Source organism: Octopus bimaculoides, chromosome 3, assembly GCF_046866305.1.
Source record: "Octopus bimaculoides isolate indiv1 chromosome 3, ASM4686630v1, whole genome shotgun sequence".
In the NCBI taxonomy this organism is placed as follows: domain Eukaryota; kingdom Metazoa; phylum Mollusca; class Cephalopoda; order Octopoda; family Octopodidae; genus Octopus; species Octopus bimaculoides.
The window spans coordinates 45,494,739-45,506,999 of NC_142930.1; the positions used below are offsets into that span (position 1 = coordinate 45,494,739).

The 12,261-nt window shown below is 33.9% G+C and overlaps 2 protein-coding genes across 2 annotated transcripts in view; one reads left to right on the top strand and one right to left on the bottom strand.

Annotated features, from left to right (window-relative positions):
- LOC149136516 (sulfotransferase 1C4-like) overlaps positions 1 to 12,261 on the top strand; it is a 100,003-nt gene that overhangs the window by 29,096 nt on the left and 58,646 nt on the right. The gene's annotated exons all lie outside the window — the stretch shown is intronic.
- Positions 8,847 to 12,261, bottom strand: part of LOC128247336 (sulfotransferase 1C2-like) — a 10,799-nt gene continuing 7,384 nt past the window's right edge. Inside the window, exons 4-5 of the mRNA XM_089348896.1 lie at positions 11,014 to 11,191; positions 8,847 to 9,165 (exon numbers count right to left, since the gene is read on the bottom strand). Of these exons, the coding sequence (XP_089205022.1) occupies positions 9,059 to 9,165; positions 11,014 to 11,191 (285 nt within the window). The 3' untranslated portion in view covers positions 8,847 to 9,058. The remainder of the gene's footprint in view (positions 9,166 to 11,013; positions 11,192 to 12,261) is intronic.

Below are 12,261 nucleotides of genomic sequence, written 5' to 3' on the forward strand. Positions count from 1 at the left end.
TAGCATTTAAGCATATATGCGCAAGTCAAGACATGTAACTATATGCATGCGAATACGTGCATAATACAAAACATATAAATATGCATCTGCACTGACTACAAATATTGCGCATATATACACAAACATGCACAAATATCTTGTTTAAAATTTCAACGAAGGAATCTTGGATCTTGGTTAGAAACCAGCTCTTTCTCTATGGGCAAGAAATCTAGAAATAAAATTGAATAACTATCATACATACATACACTCATGCATACATACATATAAACTCACCTACATCCAGATGCACGTGCGTTCTGTATTGAAGATGTGAAAAAAAAAACAAAGAACTGATTAATTGCTATGTTGGGTTCTGTTTTATTTCTGTTTTAAGCTGCTCTTACAGAGGTCCACACACGTTTACACATTCATATATACATGCATGCGTGCAGATACACATAGTCCATACATATATACACACATATATTAGTACATATATTAGTTTTACATTCCCTTTTATAAGCAATTTGCAAGTGATGTTTTTACACAAGCCTCGAGTTTTGAGAAAATAGAAAATTTGAGAAAACAGGAAATTTGATGAAAATTTGAAGAAATTTTTTTATTAACGTTAGTTTTCGACAAGTTCTATAAATCCTAAATGGTGATGGTAGGTTGTTTACCTTTTATTGCCATTGATACTAACAAAATTGAAAAAGATTAAGTATGTTAGGCAGAATTAAAGATGATGCCTCATTCATATGTGAATGTGAGTTCGAAGAATAAATTCAGAAGAGAAGTGAGAGGAAGGTAAAACAAAGTATTACCACAAATCTAATGGAAAGGAATTTCAAATACCCATGCATTATATGGAGTTTGATCGATGGCTGTGATGTTTCCCTGTCCTGGAACAATATCTGCATTTGTTAAAAAGTATCTTTAACTATGTATGTTTTAAATTTGTTTTGCTTCTGCTATGCATAATTATTGTCGTTTCCCAATTTTTGTAGGGTTTAACTCTTTCGATGATATGAAACTTTTTGTTTTCAATCGCCAGATGTTGTCGTTTTATTTTCTGTCCTGTTTTTCTTTACATCTAAAGGATGATGAGTGATTATAGAATTTGTGCTTAAATTTTCCTCCTGTCTTGTCGGCGTATCGCTTACGTGCCACGTTCAAGATGGCTCTACAGAAGTGACTACTTAATTTTATAAATTATAGCATTGTGCGTTGCAGAATATACGTAGTGAGAATATCTTGATGCTTTTGCATGATCATTTCGCTTCAGCATTTTTGGTGAGTTAAAAGGATTCGTGTATCTGTAGTTGGCGAAGAATATCTGTTAAAGGGTTTCTTGTACCTGTAGTTGGCAGGGATTTGTTTGCCCAGTGCTTTTGCAAAATCGGATTGAACATTGAGTGAAAAGGGATATGCTAACTTTATGGTGTTTGAGCACTGTTTAATAACTTAGAAGCTGGGAACAAGGTGAACTGGTAACTTTTTCTTTGAATTTGTTAGTTAATAATGTGTTATTGCAGTAGAGACTATTTTATTGAATATTTCTTTATCTGAAGACAGACTAAAAGTCATTTTACAAATCTTATGGTGATTCTTATTCTACGTGTTGGTGGTTTTATTCTACGTTAACATAAATGAATATTTCATTGGGTGTTTTGAATACTTCATGTTAATTAGTGGTTTAATCAAATGTAACACAAAGGAAGAAGTCTAAATCCTTCCTTCACATATATTACAATCCCATCCCTCTCTTGTGGATGTATAGATATCTCTTGATTCTGCATATTTTTGTCTCTTCGAATTTCAACAAAATATTTTCCCAGTCTCCTTAACTAACACTTGAGACAGTCAAAGAGGAAACAACTCATATATACCATCCAAGTTTCATGAACCTTTACGGAAGTGAAAATGCGATTACAGATACTTTGTAAAACAAATATGAATATATGTGTGTAGTGTAGAGCTAGGAAACAACCATTAGAGCCATCACAGTGTCGTGGTATGTATAAGAAGATATCTTTTTCTTTCTTTCCGCGGACAGAAAATAGACTTATCTGACCTGCTTTAAGTTTAGTTTGATTCAGCACGAAACCACTGATAACCCTGTATGTAATTCCTATTTGTAGCTCCTAACCGTTTTTATGATCCATACCCCTAGAAAATAATTGATTAATTTCCCACCACCATCTACGAGATAAATATCAAAATATCAATATCAAAAGTAAAACGGAGATGTAAAAGTGAATTTTCCTATAACTATTTTTAAGATGTTGAACCACTTGCAGTTCTGCGGGTGATCAAATTGAATAAAAATAAACTTTTGATTCAGTACATAAAGTGAAAGTGTAAATTGAGCAATTAGAAAAAAAAAAACTGTAAAGTGAACACAATCACTATAATTAATATAACTCAATGTGGTTCTTAATTTTCATTCATGACTTTATCAAACGTGGAATGAGGATTCAGAATGTTTGACATGATAAAAAGTTAATCTGAAAAAGAATAAAAGCAATCCATCTCCGACCTGCTTTTGCCATTTAGAGCTGGCAAATATTCTCTCAGTCCATGATTTTAGTTTCGGCCAGTCTCGGTGTTATTATTTGCCTCTTTCTTTCTTTCTTTCTTTCTTTCTTTCTTTCTTAACGTTAAAATACACGCTAACAAATAAGCTGTTATTCATAAAATAATAAATTATGCATTCATTCTATATTTTAATACTCTAAGGTTTTTATAACTCAGCCGGAGTTTTAAGATTTTGATAATAACAAATGACACTTTTTACAGACAGATTCTTCTCATTCACTTCCTGTTTTACTCTTTCCTCATTTACTATTCCAAAGATTCACCTGCAACCACATTTATAATTCATTAAAGCTTTAATAGGATCAAAATAATAAAAAAATATTTTGCTTGCATTTCAGTGAAGGTAAATGTCCACTAAAGATATTTATATTGTTTAGTTGATTGTTTGAAATCACAGATCTTATTTAACTGGAGAATAGTTATTCAAATACTTCATTCACAATCATATTTGATAGAACATTTTTATATCAGTAGCTTGTAATGTACCATGTGAGTTAGTTACAGGAAGAGGAGGAAGAAAAAGTGATATTTGACTATGCAACAAAAGTCTGAGCTCAAACTATAATCCCCAGATGAATAATATACTGAAATAGCTAAAAATTTAAACATCTTTCAGAGCAATGCAACGGCAATCTTATATCATAAAAGACAAACTGATCTCCGTCTGTCTGTCCGTCACAAGATATACGTGAAGGAAGGGAAAGAAAGGTAGGAATCAACAGAGGAGATAACCTCTGTCATAAAAGACTTAGAAGAGGAGAAAATGTTTTTGTTGACAAATACAGCGAGAGAGAGAGTGTGTGAGAGAGAGAGAGAGAGAGAGAGAGAGAGAGAGAGAGAGAGAGAGAGAGAGAGAGAGAGAGAGAGAGAGAGAGAGAGAGACAGAGAGAGCATGTGTGTGAAAGACAGACAGGTAGTGTTGTTACCATAATAACTAACAAGATTTGATTTAAAACGCGGGAATTTTTGGTGCAAGTCTGTCAACACAACGCAACACACACTTCAAAAAAGCCCTTCACTATATAGCAGTATAGATAGTTATATTTTAAAATTTATTTTTATGTATTACTGCGGCCATGCTGGAGCACCGCCTGTAGTCGAGCAAATCGACCCCCAGTACTTTTTGTTTGTAAGCTTAGTACTTATTCTATCGGTCTCTTTTGCCGACCCGCTAAGCTACAGGGACATAAACACACCAGCATCGGTTGTCAAGCGTTGTTGGGGGGACAAACACAGACACACAAACATATACACACACATGCACACACACATATATATATATATATATATATATATACATATGTACGACAGGCTTCTTTCAGTTTCCGTCTACCAAATAAACTCACAAAGCTTTGGTCGGCCCGAGGCTATGGTAGAACACACTTGCCCAAGGTGCCACGCAGTGGGACTGAACCCGGAATCATGTGGTTCGTAAGCAAGCTTCTTACTACACAGCCACTCCTATGCATATATATATATATATATATATATATATATATATATATATATATATATATATATATATATATATATATATATATATATATATATATATATATATATATATACCGGAGTAAGCACATGAAATGTCCGATGAACGGGAACGTGAATCTCAGAGTAACAGTCTTTTGTTATATTTTCTGCTGCTTTTAAATAAAGTATATATATATATATATATATATATATATATATATATATATATATATATATATATATATATATATACACAATCAATTTATACATGAACAAGCAAGAAAACAACGCGAGGACGTGGAATAAGTACAGTGTTACTGGACGCTCAGGAAATGAAAGAAAAGATAGATTTAACGTTTCGATTGGTGACATTCGTCAGGAATATAGGAAAAGTCCAAAGAAGGGGAGACAGAGAAAGAAAAACGATGCACACGCGGTCACATATTGGAATGACCAGAAGGGAAAGAGTGGAGAAAAAGGTCTTTTCAAAGACAGGAGAGTGCAAGAGAAGGAGGTATGTGTGTGTGTGTGTGTGTGTGTGTGTGTGTAGTTATGGCAGTTTATGTATGTGTGTGGTTGGACATAGTATCGTTAAGGTCATAGGAAGGATTTATAGTAAGAATTTGGTAGGAGTGGCTGCCTGTTGTGTATCTACCTACACATGTGCGTAGGAGAATGGTCAGTAGAAAGGTACTGGTAGTTTGAAGTATGTGTGTGTGCGTATATATGTAGTGTGTGTGTTTTGTTTCCAGTGTGCGTGTGTATATGTATATATGTGTGTGTACGTGTGGGTATGTATAGATGTGTGTGTACGTGTGGGTATATGTGTGCGCGTGAGGTTGTGTCTGTGGAGTAATTATACTTTACTCTGTGTGTGTGCGTGTGTGCTTGTATGTGCGTGTGTGCTTGTATGTGCGTGTGTGCTTGTATGTGCGTGTGTATGTACATGTATGTATAATTGTGTGCATGTATGTATAATTGTGTGCATGTATGTATGAGTGTGTGCTGTGTGTATGGGAGGTATGTGTGAGTTCATCTGCGTGTGCGTGTATGTGTGTGCGTGGGTATATGTGTGTGTGCGTGGGTATATGTGTGTGTGCGTGTGAGTGTATGTGCGTGTGTACAAGTGTGTGTATGTGCGTACTAGCAATACATCATGGCGTTGACCGGGTGTTATGGCCTACAACCACATTGTATTATTTGTTCCTTATGGGCAGAATCGGCTACAAACTCCCAATTTTTCACTGGCGTCTGATGTTTCGCGCATGTGTTGAATTGTACTGAAATAACAGACGTAAGAATATCAGCTCACCACCAGAAAACCCGACATACTAGAAACAACAGGTTAAACGACATTATTTCTGAAGAAACTTCTCCACTTTCTAAAAAGGTAAAAGTGAAACATTGGGAGTTTCTAGCTTGTTGAAAGTGGTGAGGTGATGGGTTGATGTCTGGGAAGGAGATTCTTGTGTTCCTTTTAGAAAAAAGAAAGAAGAAAATTCTTAAAGATTCGTACTCGCTGTTGTTTTCTTGGTAATATATAATTAGAATGTTCTTTTACCTTAATACTCCTTTATTAATGCCAGCAAATACCAATTAATCAATATTCACAGATACCATCTGATGTGTTAGTATTTAAGTGTACAATATGTATAAATATTAAACTATTTCTGGATAATATTTTTTCCTCCCTCTATTGTGGTAAAAGTTTGGTATATACTCAAAAGTATTCATAAATTTCTATCCTTTTGTTAATATATTCTTCTTAATAACCCTCAGAATAGCCATAAACTTTAGCTGTATACAATATAGCAATATTGTTTAAAACATTTAACTATAGTACTACATGATAAAACTTCCACTGTTTCATTATCAATAGTCTGCTCGTGGGCGACCCCTTAGTTGTCAGCTAACATCTTGGTTTAAGTTTTTTACCAAACCTCATGATATTCCTTCTAATAAATTTTTATTTTTATGACTATACCAACTATGATTTCTGTCTGCTCTCTCAGCCCTACCCCTAACAGATACTACCCTTTATTCTCTCAGCCTTAGATATACAAGAATTTGATAAACTAGTCTATCAATTAAAACTGACTCCATAAAAACAAATAAAATCAGTGACAGGAAGAGTCTTCTTGATAATTTAGTAACTTATATGCTGTAGTAGAGGCCACATGTTCTAATTTAATTAAAGTCTCTGTCTTTGTGCAGCTGAGAATTACTCTGCATTTTAAATTGATGTAATGATTGCATTGTTCAATTAAATGGAGTTGCATGAAACGATCGTACTGCATTACCTCTGGATATCCTTCTTGCTTACTTTTATATATATATATATATATATATATATATATATATATATATATATATATATATATATATATATAAATAAATATTAACTCACACCTCATTTCCTTAAATAACAAAATCGAGGACTCAAATCTACTCGCCCGGGAAATGATAAACAGTGAAGTCACTACTCACTACACTGATCAGGTTAGTAATGATTTACAACTTTTATGCACAACCCTCAAATCAATGTACATTAACAAACCTAACAATGAACAACAACCTCCTCTACACGATACTGTCGACGAATTCATTTTAAAACAAGAACAAATTAGTAAAGATTTAAACACTCTGTGTACTACACTAAAGTCGGTATTCACAAACAAACCGAATAACAGCCAACGCACACCAAATGAAACACATCAGGACGCCATACTTACACAAATCAATTTAACAAAAAGAAAAATAGAGAATATTTGGAATGCAAGCCTCCATAATAGAAAACTCGCTTACTGGAATATGATAAACAATTCCAACAAAGCAGATATTTACGAGGGATGGATGAACTCAACACCAATTATTCTCCCACGCAAATTCCAGATCAAAACAATACCAAATGAACCTGACGGACAGAGGACCATCAGGGAAAAGTTAGCACTATTTCATCTAAAATCAGAGATTGAACTACTAAGACTTAGGGCCTCCACTAATGAAGAAAAATATAAAAACATCGACGAAGAGATGCACAGGGAAATAAACAAACAAACCGAGGGACAACCCCTCGAAAATACCATAAATTTTTGGAAAGAAGTCTGTGAAAAGGAAGAAAGAAACTCTCTCCTACGCTGGGAAAAAAGCAATGATTTCTTCCAAAGATATGAATCAACTTTTAAACAAGAATTCAGCACAGATAATCCTTTCCTAAAGAAAAGAACTATAAATAATAAACAAAAACTGAACAACACACAAACCACCACCGATTTCAACCACTTAATCAACAACAACCCTCCTCATTACCCTCCATACACCATAAATAGAAATCACTTACAACCACCACTTTTGAACCACCCAAAACTAAACAGGGAACAAGCTGACAGACAACGCATTTATGAAATAGATTGCACCAAACCTAAAGATCACCCATACACCAGGAACAGAACACACCAACAACGTCCCAATACCAGGCATAACCACCCCATAACAACCCAAAACAACACTAGGATAAGAAACACACCACATGCTAGTCACTACTACCCTATGACCCAAAATTACTGGCCCCCACCGAACTCAAGAACAACACAAAATAACACCAGATCAAGAAACATCCTACATACTAGAGTTACACACATCACTAACCAAAACACCCATAGACACCCACACACATATAACAATCTAAGGCAACAATACTACCATTCCCCCGAACCAATCCCATATAACCTCACAGACAGCTCATGCAAACAAAATTACAAACAATATTTTTTAGCCCCAGACCAGAGACACCAGGACTCAGGCTGGAATCTAGTAATCAGGAAAAACCGAAGATAATCAATCTCTCAACCAAACCTCTTTCAAGCATAAAAATAGACATCCTCTCAAAAGGGCTAAAATTCACCCCAACTCCACGCAGAGCCAACCAAAATGAAGTGAAGGACAGTATAACAGAATTCTGTAGAAAATTAAGACTCACAGAAGATTTCTCCAAATACAATGTTTATATACCAAAAAAATTTGATAACATTTTTCTGATATAATTTAAATATATACTTTAACCACGTAACACAAGCCTTCTGTAGTTTTTTCACTCTTATTATCTTTTATATATATATATATATATATATATATATATATATATATATATATATATATATATATATATATATATATACATTCTTTTTATACTTTCATTCTTTTATTTGTTTCGGTCATTTGACTGCGGCCATGCTGGAGCACCGCCTTTAGGCAAGCAAATCAACTCCAGGACATATATATAATTAACAAAAAAAAAAACAAAGAAAAAACACAAGAAAGACTAACAACGCGAGGACGTGATACATGCAATGTATTACAAGACGCTCAGGGAAGGACAGGAAGGGCGTTTTACGTTTCGAGCAAAGCTCTTCTTCAGAAACAGGAGACAGAGGAAGGTCCAAGAGAAAATTCGGACAAAAAATCGCCAACAATCTACATCTAGGTACATTTCGACACACACACACACACACACACACACACACACACACACACACACACACACACACACACATATATATGTATAAAGATCAACGTTTAATCCCGAGCCATAGGATTATAACCCAATTTCCCTGATTCTGTAACATATATTATTGGTTTGTTTACATCCCCGTCATTTTCTGGTTCCAAAGAAGTGACCTATAGAATAAGTATCGCGCTTTAAAAGACAGAAATCATGGGATAGATTTATTCGACTAAAGCCTTTCAAAGTGGTGTTCCAGTATGACCGCAGTTCAGTGATAACAAAATGCAAAAGATAAAGTCGAAGACAATCCGTATTTATATAATCATTAATTATAACTATCATAATATCTACATTATTCATTATTGAGTATAACACATTGAAACAAAGCAAATATTTTAATAATTCTAATAAAATAGAGCATCTTTTCACCAGATATTTGTTTATTGCCAAGACAATCTCTTGTAAATAATGTTACAAACTTTTACTTAAAAGACATTAAATAACTCAAAAATTAAAATTGATTCCCTGGTCAATGAGCTGTGATTGGATGCAAGCATCTATTCTCTCGCTTTGTTCTACAGTTAACCACTTTTTCCAAGTCGCAATTTGACCTAAAAAAAAATTATTAAAAATTTTATTATGAATTCAGTTCTAGCATTTATCATAGTAAAGAATGCCAAAAACAGCAGATTGTCAAGCATATTCAGATTTGGTATATAATCATGTGCCTCCATTTTAAAATCTTGTGGTGCAATAAAACAAATCGTAATAATATACTGAGATCTATCCATCTTCTTTACAGACTTCTGGTTTTATGCAAATATATAAAATTAATATTTTGTCATCGTAGGTGCCTTATATCAAAAGGTGTCTGCCGACATGCCCCAGAACATTATGTGACTTCAATACTTTGTTGAAGGCGTTTCACGTTATATAAATTACAAATAATTTTATATTCGTGGGGCAGGAGCAAAATTGGTAACTGGAGAAAAATGAGTAATTTCTAATTTCTCGTTATTTTCTCCCTACCGTTTTGATGCCATTACATTGTAAGTATTTCATCATCATTTTGTACTGTTGCATCATCTTTGGGAGTAAAAATTGGTCAGTATAGTTGTTTCTGTTGAAGTTGAAGGAGTTTGGAACATAGGTACTTCTTTTCCAGAAATGTTTCCTCAAAGTTGACCGGATTCTAATAGAGTTGCTAATAAAATATTTGGATAAGTTTTGGTGTTTAACAACCAATGTTCTTTTTTCTGTTGGATTCTAAATCCTTTTTTTCCCACAGTAATGTCTAATTTGATCATTTTCAATTTTCAAAACATGATGTCCCAATTGGGGTAAAATGAATAATCACTGATTTCAATAACGCCTTCTCTTTAACTGCATGGTGCGTAAATATATCGGGAAAAGAACCATTTCAACAAATCGTGAAGAAGCTATAAAGAATATTTCATGTCGAGTTTTTTTACTTAGTCAGTTTCATTAATTTCATATCATGTGCTATTTTTCCATGATCCTCTTTCAATTTGACTTATGTATTTCTAATTTTTGTTGCATTCCTGATCTTCCTTATGTCCAAGGATGGATATTGATGTGTATGAGTCTTTTTTTCAAATGCAATTCTAGAGAATTGAAGCGGCAAATTTATCTTATTTTGTCTTACTCATTTTGCCCCAGCTAAATTTGTCTTTTATATGCTCAAAGAGAACGGAGATAATTTTCTGAAATAGTGTTCTGAATATGTTAAAATACTTTCTAATGCATTTAGAGAAGGTAATTTGCTTAGTTGATATAGTTATTGTGAGATAGTGAACATTTGTAGAAGATATATTTTTTCTCAAAGTCAAAAACTGCAGTAAATGTTATTCATTCTGTCCCCTCCTCTAACTCTTTTAAATTCCATTTATTTTTCTATTTTTCTGAATCCATTTCTTAGTCATAAAGAATATGCTTGAGCCTATTCCGTGTTAATAGCTGACTGAGAAAGAAATCTTCCTCGGAATGTGCCACTAGACCCTAGCAATTAGCAATTAGATGTTTCTGCGGGAGAAATTGAAATTAGCACTGCAAACTAATGAAATGATCATTTTTTTTTACATAGTGTTACTACGACATTTACTTTGAATTAGTCTGACTGAAACGTTGAAAACAAATTGTCTTAAACTCTGATACGACACAGTCTACCGAGTCCTCAACTGATTACCTAGTAATCCGTCAACTTTTCAAATTTTTCCTTGCACTCCTTTGAAAACAGAATTGGGTTTCCTCGTCGTTATGACAAATATATTGGGAAGTTATGAGTTCTACAGAGCGAAACATAAACTCTTGGTGAACCTGACCTGTATTGGTAGTTATTTAGCTTTACTTATAAATTTAATGTCCGTGGAAACTGCACTAATATCACACCTTCATTTTGTTATTCCCCTTAAATATGCTGATATCAACTGTAAACATACCATTGTGATAAAAAGATCCATTGTCCCGGAATAGCTCTTTTGAAAAATTAGAACTTTCGGTACTTTTTTCAGTTATCATCTTCTCAAACGAACACATGTCAATGATGTTTTCAGCTAGCTGGTTGCTAATAGACTTCCCGAGAAACTTGGCAATACGAGACACTACTTCAAAGGGAAACTGTTATAAGAAATACAATAAAAAATTAAACAGACTATTTTGATAATTGCTCTTAAGTATCATCATGAAATAAGCGTGTGACATACAAATAACTCATTTATATTAAAGAAAATATTTTTAAACTGTAGAAAGTATTGCTTTTTAATTTAATAGCTATTACTAGTATGTACATATTTAATGTATACTATGTATAAGCTGATGTTTAGAAAAATAAGTAACAACAATGCTCCACAAACACTAATCTAGGTGATGTATCCTTTCCCTAACTTTTTCGTTCCTACAACTCTTTCTACTCCTATACTCTAACGGATTATGTACCAATTTCTTCACCTACATCTCACTTCCCTTTACTGTAATCATGCCCAACACAAAACACATCTTTCCCAAAATGTACCGGCCTAAATTTTGTTCCTGATAGACATGGAGCTGTAACTATATCCAATTGAACCTCAAAAGTATGATATAACCTTTCCGAGGTTACTTGTTACGAGTAGAAGCACTTTCTGTAAAGTGACAGTAGTTGTTGGATCTGAAATATTTTCTAGCAATGAAGTGAAAAGCTGTCCTATATATGGTAAGGATGTAATTTCGCCTTGACAAATCCACTGTGAAAGTGAGACGCCTCATTTGTAGCAACTATGAGGGCTCTAACTCTGTGCTATTAATGTTTTGACAACGACATTGTGCCTGATGGGTTGTTAGTAAGGAAATGATCAGTCCCAGACCCTTTTTTCTTGATCTGCTATGGCTCCATTTTACAGAGATTTTAGCTCTCGGGCTTTAAAATGAATGGTTTGTATCTCATCTAGTGTCCAATTAACAACCACAAATATTGGTGCGAGTAGTAGTACTGAAAATACATTGTGTGTCGTTCATTGTTTGTTTTCTGCTATTTCTGAGGCCTATGCTTTTTATCACTGTGCAATACTTTTTGGTTATGCGTTCTTTGTTACAAGTATCACCATAGATTATATTTTCACCCTGTTTATGAATGAGTAGCGCCAAGCGCGGAATAAACAAGATGACATAAAGCCATTGAGAGCGATGTTTCTAAAGTATTTTCTTTGCAT